Source organism: Staurois parvus, unplaced genomic scaffold (assembly GCF_062004578.1).
Source record: "Staurois parvus isolate SC_StPar_1 unplaced genomic scaffold, SC_StPar_1.0 ptg000153l, whole genome shotgun sequence".
NCBI lineage: Eukaryota > Metazoa > Chordata > Amphibia > Anura > Ranidae > Staurois > Staurois parvus.
In genome coordinates, this window is record NW_028317949.1 from 4,585,109 (window position 1) to 4,600,909 (window position 15,801).

A 15,801-nucleotide genomic window follows, 5' to 3' on the forward strand; every position below is an offset into this window, starting at 1 on the left:
ATGTTAACCAAGCCTTAGGGATACAAATAAGGAAAAAAACTGACAAGGTTTATTACATTTTTATTTTGTGTCCTCATGTTTCTAAGTGTCAAGTGATTATGCATGCTATGTGCAATACTATGGCATGTTTGCAGTGTTTACTGTGAAATGCCTTATAAGATTTGCTATGTTTCCCTTAAGTGTTTTTTTTGTATGTATACTTATGTAATACTAGTAATATACAGTATTACCTGGTAAAAAATAGTATTCATGTGTTACACAATTACAAACACTACATATTCAGTCAACTGATTTATCTACCTGCACGCTGTCATTTATAATAATATTTTTGGTAATGTTTTCACAGCATATAGTGACCTGGGATACTATATTATCAACAAGCTTCATCATGTAGATGAGTCCGTGGGAAGTAAAACACGGAAAGCTTTTCTTTATTTGGCAGCTTTCCCTTTTATGGATGCTATGGTGAGTAAATGCGAACCTTGTATTTTATGTCTGTTTTCTACCAGCCATATGTAGTGTTTAATGTAGGTCTGATAAGTATAGTTTTTTAGGTCTCATAAGTAAATTTGGTCATTGGTTCAAGGTTGCTAAAATTCAGCAACTCGGCTGAAATATCATACATTTTTTTATCTCTACATAATCCTGTACCCCTGCATGTTATGACTTAAAACCAAGACTAATACATATATATGGAAGATAAGGTTTCTATCTTCAAAGCAACTAATTATTTAGAAATCAATTAACATTATTATCAGGAAGACAACTAATTTTCAATTCTCATTTTGAAATGTGATCTTATATTGGAAATCCTTAGGTATCAAAGCCATATTAAAATTATAAGTAAAAATGTATTTCTTTTGTAGGCTAACTAGCCACATATATATATATATATATATATATACATACACACTGTAGATCTATATCTATATATATATATATATATATATCTAGATCTATCTATCTATCTATCTATCTATCTATCTAGATATATATACACACACGTACACTCTGTAGATATTTCCCATGCATCTATGAGTATAATCTATATGGACCTGTATATTGTAGTTTTCCACCAATTGTGTCTGGAGGCCTTGCCTCCAAAAAGCACCGAAAACAGTTCAAAGTTATCTTTTTGTTTAGATTACAAAGAGTAATAAATGTATAATGCAGGTCAGTCCCTAAAACAGAGACAAATCACTGTGTAAGGAGGTGTCAGTTCCAGAATATGAATGAATATAAGGAATCCTTGTGTATTGTATAACAAACACATAGAGTAAATATAGAAATCTGAACTTTGTTCTAGGACTGGATATATTCGCCATATATCATGTATCATATATCATGATTCAGTCTCCAAATAATAGTCATGTGGATCAATTACAAGTAGGGTGGATAAAAATCAATGATTTTTAAAAAAAAATCAGATTTTTTTATTTAAATCGGATTTTTTTTATTTAAATCGGATTTTTTTTAAATAAAATGCTTTTTGAGGAAAATATATTACCATCCAAAGATTATTCCATTATGAAATAAAGATTAGTTTTTTAATTATGTAGAATTAGGCTGTATATGTTTAATTTTTTGGTAAATAAATTCCATGAATCCATTCACAATGTCATGCTCTTCCAGAGGTTTTTGTAAGATTATTGGGCAGTTTCTCTGCCTACAAGATATTATCACAGATGATTGGTTTACTTTTGCAGTTCTCAAAACTGAATTTGACTCAGCGGAGATCACATGCCTCTTCACAGCAAAAATGTTATAACATGAACAGAGTTAAGAAAAAGACCTTAATCCTAACTTCTACAAACCTATGAATACAGAATCAACCCCTTCAGTGCTAAGTTTCAAGAAGTTCAGTGAATAGAATAGAAACAATATTTTTCTGATTGTTTGGAGTGGAATAGATCTGCACAAGAAGAAAGTGAAACTAAGTGTGAGGAGGAAGGGGCTGACAGTCTAAGTTTCTTAAAATATATAGATTTTGTTTAGCCAAATTGGTTAACAAACATGGATGTTTAAGCAAATCACATATGCTGGAATGTTATTGTTTCAGTTGAATAAATCTATTTAAATTGTTATTATTAAGGTAATGATTATTTTTCTCCTTCCTAAGTACAACAGAAAAGTTGTCTAAATATGAATGATTAACCTATTAAACTGGGGATAAAAAAACTAATATGAAAAGTTGTTATTCTAAAAATCTTCATCTACTTGCATATTAAAGTTATACCAGCAAGAATTAGTCTATGTAGAAAACTAGGATTTAAATCAAGCCTTACTGACTAGTGATTTAAATCAGTTTGATTTAAATCAAATCCACCCTGATTACAAGCCATTATGATAATAGCTATACGTTAGCAGCTGTGTATATGTTCAAACAAGTCATTGAAATATAAAGATTAATGCAGGACATCAATAAAGTTCTGCAAACTCACTTCTTAAATAGTTGCTCTGAAATGACCACCACATCATTTAGCTTCAGTGGTGCTTTAAGATGGTGTAAATGTTGTATAAATATCTCACATGTTCTCATAAAGCTCTGTATGGGTTGTAAAGCAGCCATGTGGTACATCACCCAAATCCAAATATATGTCTTGCACACACCATATGCCTCATGCATCACTTTATTCCAGGTGTAAATATCACAAGACTCATTCTTAATAAAGTTAATAACTTAATATATAACTTTAATTAATAAAGTTAATAGGTTAATAAAGGTCCTCCCTGCTGTAATACCCTCTGTTGAATGAGAAAAGGGCAGCCATATGTGTCATCCATAAAATAAATATCCATCCTGAACGTTGGAGGGACATTTAGGTAAAAGGGGCTCTTGTATGGCAACAGTTGTTTTTGTGACATGTTTTTGCCATAGTATCAATAAAGTACATGCTTTCAGTTTTTAGCCTAGCCTTTTCAAGGTCATCATGACCTTGAGTCAATGACGTCACCTTGCCCATGCATTTTGATAACGCTGGTGACTTTTGCTGTAAATGCTGCAAATCCTTGTGGGAATTCAATGTGTGGCAAACTGGAACGCTAATAAAAACAATGGTTTTACAGAAAAAATATTATTTGAACCCCATGATGTTGTAGCATTATAAAAATACTATGAAAATGTATAACAATATAAAGAAAACAATGGGGTTTGTTTGCTTAAGCTGGAGAGTGCAAAATCAGGATCACTTCTGCATAGAAACCAACCAGCTTCCAGTTTTTATTGCTAAAGCTTAACTGAACAAGCTGAGGTTAGAAACTGGCTGGTTTCTATGCAGAAGTGAGCCTGATTTTGCACTCTCTAGCTTTAGCAAATAAACCCCAGTATAAAAAACCATAGATATTAGCGCATGCCTATATGTCTTACACTCAATGAACCAATTTTTTTTTTTCATTTGGGGTCAAAAACATGACAGACCATCATGAGGTCAATATAGAAAAAATGTGCCACACAGATGAAAAAAGAAAAAAAAAAAAAATACATATATATATATATATATATATATATATATATATATATATATATATATAAATTTTCTATTGAAAGATATATGATATATATATCTATCCATAAGGTTTGCATGTAAAGATTTTCTAACATATATCCGAAATAAATTAAACTTTATGAGAACAGATGGGAAAGTAATTAAGAATCATGCAGAAAACAAATGTTGCTTATTTTACGTGATTTTTATATGCAACAATTAAATTCAGTAAAGAAAGAGATACACACACTTTTTATGAGTTGGAGCATCTAAGGGAATCTCTGATTTATATTCAAAAGATACATGACCCCAAGCAGAATTAAACCATGATGTTCTTCACAGCCAATACAGGTGCCATCTTAGTCTCAATTGCCATGATGCTGCACATGTGACCAGTTATGACAACAGCCATTTGAGGGGTTGCGAGGTTGGCTGAGAGTTTACATCAGCACAGTTGTCACCAGGGCATGCTCTGAATATACCCGCTGTTGGAAACTATTGCATTGGTTTGTTTTGTTCTGCTTTTAAAAATTTTGTGAAGACTACTGATAGTGAACTGAGAAAAATGATTAGACATTTTAGAAAGGTTAACAGGCATATAGGGGGTTATTTACTAAAAATGGAGAGTGCAGAATCTGGTGCAGCTCTGCAGAGAAACCAATCATGTTTTGTTGCCAAAGCTTAATTGAAGAAACTGAAATTAGAAGCTGATTGGCTATCATGCACAGCTCCACCAGATTCTGAGTGCACCAGTTTTAGTAAATCTACCTCATATTACAGGTAGAGCTGGGTACTTATATTTCTGTAATGGATTCTGAAAAATGCAAAATAGTACCTACAAAGGGTACAGCTGGGGATATATCAGGATCTGAAACTTTCAAAAAGACATATTACAAAAATCGTAGGACTCCCTATATAACTCAATCCCTGACTGGACTGGATCTCAGACTTGTCGCATGACCACAGTAGCACATTCTCTTTGAAAAACCCACAGAAGTAATTCCTAATTCCACAACATGGTCCACTTCAAGTACACATCCTTCCTGGGGTTTCTTATCATCAACTTTTTCTCTGCCACTAAATGTTATGACAAATGTTTCCCTAACACCCATACATCATATGGAGCAGATTTTGGAATACACACTTAAAAACAAAATTCTGTTCTGAGAGCAATTTCTAAGAAAGGAAACGTAGACCATTTTTATTCAAGAAAAATCAAGATGATAATCTGGTGAGACAATTAAAGCAATAATCATGATGATTAATTTGTTCTCAATAATTTTTTTCAAATAAAGAACCATTTAAAAAAAAATGTTTTGCATGTTGCCTCTCTAAAAACATAGACAAATTTGAGACAATGAAAGATGCTAAATCGTGTGCCAGTATTTTAAGATTCCTCTATGCAAAAATAGAGGATGCCCCTTTGGGAGGCCTAATAGAGGAATGGGGGCAACTTAGTACAAAATAATATAAGGCTTTGAAAACACTAAGTGCAAATTCATACTGACTGCTCTAAAATGTATGGAAATAGGATGTACACTTCCATCCATTTTAGTCGCACGGTGACATCTGTCGATATACATTTTGACGTAAGTTGACATGCATTTTGGCACTACGTACTGCGTACTTTTACCTATTTCCTGTGAAAGAGTTAATGCACTGGAGGATTAAATGCTGGATCACTCATTGCAGCACACTCTACACTATCTCTTCCTGCCTTTCCAGTGTGGTAGTGACCAAATCCTTTTGCTGCCGATGACTGCCTGACAATGGAAATATGAATATCAAAAGTACATTCTATTTTTAGGGTCTCAGCTGAGACAAATTCATTAATGCTGATACAACTGTCAACAAAGAGGATAGGAACTTTGGGGTGCATTTTCAATAAATGCTGCCAGTTAACCTGCCCATCACCCACTTTGCCATGTTTAGCACAGTTTTATCAAATTGGAAGCACGTTGTTCAAAAAGAACAGAGGTCTACACAGTGACCTCGAAGCATGAATGGTAATGACAGAACTCCTTAATGCATTTTACACCAAAGTGCCAAATGATAAGGTCATGGTAAAATAATAAGATGCTTTGTTAATTAAAAAATATTCTGATTATGAGTATAATTCTTATAGATGGTTTGATCTTATGTGTTGTGCTCATTACATTTTTCATAGGTCTATTCTCATATTTAACACTAGTTGTTATAGAAATTATGGAATATGGAGTCCAGAAAGAGTTATTTATATGTAAACTGTTGTCTTACCAAACTCTAACTGCAATTTGTTTGAGAAAAAATCCTTTTATGTAAAAAATACAAAATTTGTAGGGGGTCCATATTGCTAAAATAGTCGCAGACATGCAGAGAAATGGAAAAAGACATTATGCCCATTTGGCTTCTCTTACGATGCACAGCTCTGCAGGCAGAGTTCAACATAAAAGATGATACTCTGAATTCCTTGGATTCCTTTAGCCACTAGATGCCAATTTGTTTACACAAGCATATGATCTGTAGCAACAGTAAGAAAGTATGAAATACTAGAGATGCTGTATAACACCCTTCCTTTATCTCCTGAGAGTGAAGCAATGACTTATATGCCAACAACTAATTCTGGTTGGTAATGTTGATCAGTGAGGTCATCTGCATACTGAAGATCTGGGTATAGCTCTATAGGTAGAAAAATGTTTAGTAGAATATATTTGCAAATTTTTACAGAGTGGTCATGCGAAATTATAAATCTTTTTGACCAAATGTGGTGTTCTTCTCTAAATATTCTGTAAATCTAAGTAACACATTTTATACCAACTATCTAAATCCATAATTTGCTAATCAGCCTGTCATTTATTTGCAGGCCTGGACACATGCTGGCATTTTACTGAAACACAAGTACAGCTTTCTGGTTGGATGTGCCTCTATCTCTGATGTCATAGCACAGGTAAACGTTTACTTCAATAATTATAACTAGTTCCATAGTGGCTCATCTAGCTACTATGGGTTGAAAAGGGTTCCTCCACTCATTTTACAGGGTTGTTGCTTTAGACAAGATTATAAACACATGTTTAAGCCAGTGGAGTGCCCTGCTTTTGTGCAGAATGTGGAAATGGTTTACCAGACTAGATACTGCATTGAAATAAACTTTTCTTTGGAACATTGAATCCATCTTTCTTTTCCTGTATTAGTTAACACACTGCTTTGGCAGCAGCAGAAAGAGCCCAATGAGTGACTAAAGGCAGGCTAGATACAAAATAGGATAAAGAAGTGAGACAAAGCTACAAGATTTATCTTCTGCATAGCTACAATCTCTCTGTGTGAATCCATTAGTTTTATTTTGATAGTTTCACCCCACCCACCTACCCTCTGTTGGAAGAGATATACTGTAGCATGACAAGGCTCTGGATGCTCTACCTGATCTACTACTGTATGTAGGTAATATAAGAATCAATTGCACACAACCAGGGGCGGACTGACAACTCATGGGGCCCCCTGTGTCCTTGCCCACACTCAAAGTACACCCAAAAAAAGCCTATAAAAGGTACCAGGGGCATTTCATGGGGCCTCCTACTGACCCGGCCCCTGGGGCAGTGCCTGAGTGCTCGAATGGTCAGTCCGCCCCTGCACACAACTACTGTAGTTTCATGGGTGCTATGCTGATGTTCTGCTGCTTTAGTTATAAGTAGTAGGTTATTTCAACAGATGTCTGACTTCAAAATCTCATGCACTTAAAGCATAAAGCTGAATTCTTCTTTAAGCAGTTTTGATGAATAAAAAGTTTCTGGTTATACAGTATAATATAAACTGATATGGCATTCCTAGAGGCTAAACACTTTCTTTACATCCTAAATGCTACTAATTAATGTATTGCTTTATGACTCATTTGTAATAATTAAGTAAGTTACTTAGTGTAAATGTTACTAGGAGTAAAGGTACAAATATGCAGCTAAACTAAATTGCAGCTATGATGACAAGTGTATGTTAAAGAGCCCTAAGGGAACCTATAGACAGTGCAAGGAAGCTCCAGTTTCCACACCATGCATACCAGAGTGCCCTTCACCCCACCTTATGGGTATCACCTCAACTTAATTGTTGGACCCCCACTGATAATAAGAGGCCAACTGTACTTTATTTACACATGTACAAACATAACTCCTCTCCAGTCTTCCTCTTTCCTCGTAGACCGTCTCCCAATGGCAAAATAATATGGGGGAAGCAAAAAGACACTAATAGTGTAGATCTTTCTTACAATTGTTATTGAAAATGGTAAAAAAAAACACATTCCAGCAGATAAAACAAGGCATGTCACATCCACACCAATATATGGTGTCAAGACTCCGCTCAACGTGATGACCTCACAAGCAGTGTTCACTTTATGTACCAGCTGAAAATATGTAATCTCAAAACCGAAACATAGTGTTAGTCCAACCGTTTTTTCTGTTGGAAGTGGGGGAAGATTGGAATCATGTAAGCTATAATAGCTGACTGTACATGTACTGCAGAAGTTTCCTCTAAATTCCTTTTATGTCACCCAGACAGGAAGAACTAGAACATTTCTTAGGCAGCCTATACATGAGTCATTTTTTTTTTTAAAAAACTGACCCGATTCCCCTACACTCAGTGTGGATAGGGGGATCCTTCCATTGAGTTGTTGTATTCTAAGAGCAGGGAAGCTTCCCCATTATTAGAATACACTGATCAGCTTTGCAGGCTATAGCAGGTAAGCCAACCTGGACACGCACTGTCTGCATTCAGGGCCACTTACCTGCTTGCCTATGTCTATAACATTAGGACCAGTGGCTGTGCCTTTGTAGCCACCGCATCTTAATAGATTACAATGGACTGCCTGCACACAACACCTGAAGGCTGAGATGCTGCAAAAACCATCCCGTTCATGCTGTGTGGGCCTCACTGCCCGTATGAACAAAACCTTACTGGTGTTTAGCCACATGATTATTTGTGCAAGTATAGGCTACATTAGCCAACATCAGTGGTCTTTTCAGCTGGAAATAAAAGATTTTTTTTTTAATATTAAAACAATTATTAAAACAATTAGTGTACAGGACTACTTTTCTCTGCTGTGCTGTTTATGTTAAATCTGAATGCAGATAAGATATCAAACTGCCTATAGATTGCTACTAAAGAGCAACACCTTGGATCTCAAAAGTCTGGACTGCACTGCACATGCCCAGAAGAAAGGATAAAATAAACTTGCGAGGAAAGAGGGAAGACGTTTTTTGAGTCAGAAGAGGCTTTTAAATCTCTTCTTCCAAAAACTTTTCCTTCAAGCTTTTTTTTTTTTAATCAGTTCCACCTTCTATTTTAAAAGGTTAATTTAAGTCTTGGCACAGATTTGTATGTATTTTATGTAGATCTTAAGATGATATAGTTTCAATGAGTAAAGTGCTGTAGCATGTTGTTGTCAGGTTAGCTTTTATTTCTGATCAACATTTTGCCTACAGCACTGCTGTTTTATGTTTTGTAGATATCATTATGTATTTATTATTCATTGGAAGGAGTTATGTGGATTTTTTCTGCCTTCTCTGCGGAGCTCCTAGATGACAATTTAGGTGTTTCACTTGCTTTCATTTTGGCATGTTTATACCAGCCTTCTGGGGTGCCTTGAAAAAATGCCTAAAAATTGCCCAAAAATTGTATACAAACCAGCAAGTGGATCAAGCCTGCCTTTCAGTTATACCAAGCCACAGGTTTTTATTGTGCACCATTACAACCTTTTCTAGCGGCCAACAATATAAAAATCCCAATGATGTAATCAGTTGATAAGAAGGACATCGCACACCTGCATAGCATCCTTGCTTGCCTCTCCCATGTCCCTCTCCGTGAGCACTAGGGTCACATTACCTGAGTGATGGAGAGAAATTGACGGAGAAGAGAAACAATGGAATACTAGTCACTACCAGTGTGCAAAGGTGTATTCACTTTGGAAGAATATATCACCTCTGACGTTGGGTGTCCCACATGTGCAGATGTTGCTGCATTCTGTAAAACTATCAGTTTAGTTTTTTACATTTTGTAATGGACGCCTCAAAATTGTGCAGAATTTTAAAGGGTACCTCGAGATTAAGTAGAATTTTAAAGGGTAACTTGTCTGAAAAAATGTTGAGAAACACTGGTTTATACCACACTGCTGCTGTGCTTCAGAAAGAGATCACTCAAAAATAGCCTTGGCATAGTACATCATATGAAGTTTGTATCAAGCTGGAACTGTGTAAGATTTATAAGTGTGGTATATAAGGCTCTAAATGTTTGTGCTGATTTGTGTACTTTGGAACTGTTACCAGTGATGGTATTATAATGCAATATTGCAATAGGATGGCTGTTAGAACATATGGTAACAATGTGTTAATCGTTATGCAACAATGTGTGAAACTGTAATACACACTTATATAGTATGTTTCACTTACATATCAGCTGGACATACGATTTTCTTTAACCACTTGCCCTCCAGAGGATTCCCCCTGCCCTTCCTGACCAGGCCATTTTTGTGCGATACAGCACTGCATTACTTTAACTGAAAATTCTGCGGTCATGCAGTGCTGCACCCAAATGAAATATACATCCTTTTTTTCCCACAAATTGAGCTTTCTTTTGGTGGTATTTGATCACCAGTGCGGTTTTTAATTTTTGCGCTATAAAAAAAAAAGCCCGACAAAAAAAGAAAAAAATATTTTTGACTTTTTCCTATTAAACATGTCCAGTAAAAAAATAAAAAAAATCTAATTTTGTCATAAATGTAGGCCAAAGTATATTCTGCTACATGTCTTTGCTAAAAAAAAAAAAACCCAATACCTGTAAATTAATTGGTTCACGTGAAAGTTATAGCATCTACAAACAGCGGTATATGTACTGGGATTTTTTAATTTTTTATTTTTACTAGTAATGGTGGCAGACATTCTGACACTGGAGGGAACTGACTTGGTGTCACTGACATCCTCAGTGACACCAATACAGTGATCATTGCTAATAAAAAGCACTGCCACTGTACTAATGTCACTGGGCAGGAAGCGGTTAACATGAGGGGCGATTAAAGGGTTAACTGTGTGTTGTGTGCTGTTTTACTTGTGTCTGTGTCTGTGTCTGTGTGCCTCACTGTAAGCATACTGCTTTGGATGGCTGTGCTGTGCACAGCCATCCAAAGCAGACTGCACAAGCTGACAAGGAGGAGAATTGTTTTGTTTACAAACAGACCCCCCCCCCCCCTCATCGGAGATGCTTGGCAATCATCAGGTGCCGGCGAGTAATGGTGACAGCTGCGGCCGCGAATGGTGATTGACACCTTGTGTGCGCCCCCTACCTGGAGATACAAAATCACTTGATTTTGTGCACCCTTGCCACCCTGCAGCAGTATTTCTGCTATAGGGCGGTCGGGAAGCGGTTAAATTCAACAAATTGACTTCTATGGAGTACTGTTTGGCTTTTCTGTTTTGCTGTACCGTGTATCCTTCTACATCAAGTAAGAGTGTAGGCTATGTTGCTGCATGTTACATACCACAGTGACTAACAACTAGCCAAATTTTTGATTGGGGATCATGATGGGAGCAGACCCTTTATGTTGGAACTCATTTTGTTTTCTATCTTAAAAGAAAAGCCCATAGATATGGTGGTGAAATCTGACTGTTTTAAAGATCTTCCTAATATTATGCATGCTAGGGATACCTGTGAATACATATTAAAGATTACATATAGCCAAACTTTTCATTAAGTTTAGGATAGTGTAGAGAAGAGATACACCGTTGTCAGTTTTTTTTTTTTTGCAGTCTGTATATCTTTCGGGAAATATTTCTTCAATTCCTGTCCCAGAGGCAGAATAGCAAGTTAGAGGAAATCTCCTAGAGTTAGACAGTTGTCCTTGGATTTTTCCTAATCTTTTGTTCTAAAACTCTAAAATATTGCATTTCCCCTAATTTTTGTTTTTGCTGACAACATCCATAAGTACTTCAAGAGGGGTGAATCTCCCCATTGAGGGGTGAACAACAACTTGATACCACTCTGTTTGAACAACTAAAAAAAGGGGGTTCACAACAATTCACTTTAATGCTTGTGGAGCAGAGTGCTGTATTGGGAATGGGGTATGTTTAACCACTTCCAGACCAGACACTTTTACCCCCTTCCTGACCAGGCTAATTTTCAGCTTTCAGTGCTCTCACATTGTGAATGCCAGTTACTCAGGCATACGACACTGTATCCAAATGAAATTTTTATAATTTTTTTCACACAAATAGAGCTTTCATTTGCTGGTATTTAATCACCACTGGGGGTTTTATTTTTTTCTAGAAAAGTGGAAAAAGACTGAACATTTTGAAAATAAACATGTTTTTCTTCGTTTTTGTTACTAGATTTTGCAAATAAATATACTTTCTTCATTAATTTAGGCCAAAATCCATTGTGCTACCTTTGTTTGGTAGAAATAACCCAAATCAGTTTGTATTATTTAGTCTGTATTAAAGTTATAGAGTCCACAGACCACGGTATATATATTTGATATATTTGAAAATTTATCAATCCTGATGTACTGGCTACCTATATAGTTTCTCAGGGCCCTAAAATGCCAGGACAATACAAATACCCCCCAAATGACCCCTTTTTGGAAAGTAGACAGTCTGAGGTATTTAATGAAAGGCAAGGAGAGTTTTTTGAAGTTGTAATTTTTTGCAAATTTTTTAAGGGGAAATGATGAAAGTAAATAATTTTAATTTTTTTTTCACAAAGTTGTCATTTTAACAAGTTCTTTCTCTCACACGGCATAGGCATACTTGCAGTTACACCCCAAAACACATTCTGCTACTCTTCCTGAGTATGGTGATACCAAATGTGTGAAACCTTTTCACAGCCTAGCCACATAGAAGGGCCCCACATCCAATAATCACCCTTAGGCGTTCTAGGGGCAAAAATTACACATCTAATTTCTTGACTGTCTATCACAGTTTTGGAGGTCCTGGAGCACCAGGACAAAGGAATTACCCACAAAATGACCCCATTTTGGAAAGAAAACACCCCAAGGTATGTTTTAAGAGTCATGTGGAGTCTTCTGAAGACTGCATTTTTTGCCAAACGTTTTTGGAAAATGTGAAAAGAAGATGAAAATGTATTTTTTTCTATGCAAAGTTGCCAGTCTATGAGATATATCTATTACACAACATAGGCATACTTAAAATTACACCCCAAAACACATTCTATAACTCTTTCTGAATATAGCGAAACCAAATGTGTGAGACTTTTTCACAGTCTGGCCACATAGGGGGGCTCCACATCCAATAAGCACCTTCTGGAGTTCTAGGGGAAAAAATGACACATCTAATTTCTTGACTACCTAATGCCATTTTGGAGGTCCTGGAGCATCAGGACAATGGAATTACCCACAAAATGACCCCATTTTGGAAAGCAAACACCCCAAGGTATATTTTAAGAGTCATGTGGAGTCTTCTGAAGACTGCATTTTTTGCCAAAAGTTTTTGGAAAATGTGAAAAGAAAATGAAAATGTTTTTTTTTTTACGCAAAGTTGTCAATCTATGAGATATTTCTATTTTACAACATAGGCATACTTAAAATTACACCCCAAAACACATTCTATAACTCTTTCTGAATATGGCGATACAAATGTGTGAGACTTTTTTACAGTCTGGCCACATAGGGGGGCTCCACATCCAATAAGCATCTTTTGCAGTTCTAGGGGAAAAAAATGACACATTTAATTTCTTGACTACCTAATGCCATTTTGGAGGTCCTGGAGCATCAGGACAATGGAATTACCCACAAAATGACCCCATTTTGGAAAGCAAACACTCCAAGGTATATTTTAAGAGTCATGTGGAGTCTTCTGAAGACTGCATTTTTTGCCAAAAGTTTTTGGAAAATGTGAAAAGAAAATGAAAATGTTTTTTTTTTTACGCAAAGTTGTCAATCTATGAGATATTTCTATTATACAACATAGGCATACTTAAAATTACACCCCAAAACACATTCTATAACTCTTCCTGAATATGGTGATACTAAATGTGTGATCAGAGATACCGTGAGCTGGCAGGCAATGTTTTGTGAGTGTGTGTGTAAACTGTGTGCAAAGACTAAAAAGTACTCACAGTTTGCTGTAATGGCTCTCAGGTGATCAGGACTGGTATGGTGGTGATCAGGACCCGTGGGTTTGGCAGCGATCAGGATCCAATGATGTGGCAGCGATCAGAACCCGCTGGTATGGCGGGGATCAGGACCCACTAGTTTGGTGGTGATCAGGATCTGCTGGGGTGGTGATCAGGACCTGCTGGTATGGCTGTGATCAGGATCTGCTAGTGTGGCGGCGATCAGGACCCGCTGGTATAGCTGTGATTGGGATCTGCAGGTGTGGCGGTGATCAAGACTTGGTGGTATGATGATCAGGACCTGGTAGTGTGGAGGTGATCAAGACCTGCTGGTGTGGAGATCAGGGACACTGGGACGCTATGCAGTGATCAGGGACACAGCTGGGCCGCTGTGTGGCGATCAGGGACACTGACAATCAGGGACACTGACGATCAGAGACACTGACGATCAGGGACACTGACGATCAAGGACACTGACGATCAAGGACACTTGTGATCAGGGATGCTTGTGATCAGAGACACTGACGATCAGGAACGCTTGTGATCAGGGACGCTTGTGATCAGGGACACTGACGATCAGGGACACTTGTGATCAGGGACACTTGTGATCAGAGACACTTGTGATCAGGGACACTTGTGATCAGGGACACTTGTGATCAGAGACACTTGTGATCAGGGACACTTGTGATCAGGGACACTTGTGATCAGAGACACTTGTGATCAGGGACACTTGTGATCAGGAACACTTGTGATCAGAGACACTTGTGATCAGGGACACTTGTGATCAGGGACACTGACGATCAGGGACACTTGTGATCAGGGACACTTGTGATCAGGGACACTTGTGGTCAGGGACACTTGTGATCAGGGACACTTGTGATCAGAGACACTGACGATCAGGGACACTTGTGATCAGGGACACTTGTGATCAGGGACACTTGTGATCAGAGACACTGATGATCAGGGACACTTGTGATCAGGGACACTGGCGATCAGGGACACTGGCGATCAGGGACACTGGCGATCAGAGACACTGGCGATCAGGGACACGGACGATCAGGGACACTGGCGATCAGGGACACTGGCGATCAGGGACACTGACAATCAGGGACACTGATGATCAGGGACACTGACTATCAAGGACACTGACGATCAAGGATGCTTGTGATCAGGGACGCTTGTGATCAGGGACGCTTGTGATCAGACACTGACGATCAGGAACGCTTGTGATCGGGGACGCTTGTGATCAGGGACACTGACGATCAGGGACACTTGTGATCAGGGACACTGACGATCAGGGACACTTGTGATCAGGGGCACTTGTGATCAGGGACACTTGTGATCAGAGACACTGGCGATCAGGGACACTGGCGATCAGGGACACTGGCGATCAGAGACACTGGCGATCAGGGACACTGGCGATCAGGGACACTGGCGATCAGGGACACGGACGATCAGGGACACTGGCGATCAGGGACACTGGCGATCAGGGACACTGACGATCAGGGACACTGATGATCAGGGACACTGACGATCAAGGACACTGACTATCAAGGACACTGACGATCAAGGACGCTTGTGATCAGGGACACTGACGATCAGGGACACTTGTGATCAGGGACACTTGTGATCAGGGACACTTGTGATCAGGGACACTGACGATCAGGGACACTTGTGATCAGGGACACTTGTGATCAGGGACACTTGTGATCAGGGACACTGGCGATCAGGGACACTGGCGATCAGGGACACTGGCGATCAGAGACACTGGCGATCAGGGACACTGGCGATCAGAGACACTGGCGATCAGAGACACTGGCGATCAGGGACACTTGTGATCAGGGACACTGACGATCAAGGACACTGACGATCAAGGACACTTGTGATCAGGGACGCTTGTGATCAGAGACACTGACGATCAGGAACGCTTGTGATCAGGGACGCTTGTGATCAGGGACACTGACGATCAGGGACACTTGTGATCAGGGACACTTGTGATCAGAGACACTTGTGATCAGGGACACTTGTGATCAGAGACACTGACGATCAGGGACACTTGTGATCAGGGACACTTGTGATCAGAGACACTGATGATCAGGGACACTGATGATCAGGGACACTTGTGATCAGGGACACTGGCGATCAGGGACACTGGCGATCAGAGACACTGGCGATCAGGGACACTGGCGATCAGGGACACTGGCGATCAGGGACACGGACGATCAGGGACACTGGC

The 15,801-nt window shown here is 38.4% G+C and overlaps 1 protein-coding gene across 1 annotated transcript in view; it reads left to right on the forward strand.

Annotated features, from left to right (window-relative positions):
• The window catches only part of ANKH (ANKH inorganic pyrophosphate transport regulator), a 181,239-nt gene that overhangs the window by 111,311 nt on the left and 54,127 nt on the right, over positions 1 to 15,801 (forward strand). Inside the window, exons 3-4 of the mRNA XM_089674835.1 lie at positions 347 to 465; positions 6,328 to 6,411. Coding sequence (XP_089530961.1) covers positions 347 to 465; positions 6,328 to 6,411 — 203 coding nt within the window. The remainder of the gene's footprint in view (positions 1 to 346; positions 466 to 6,327; positions 6,412 to 15,801) is intronic.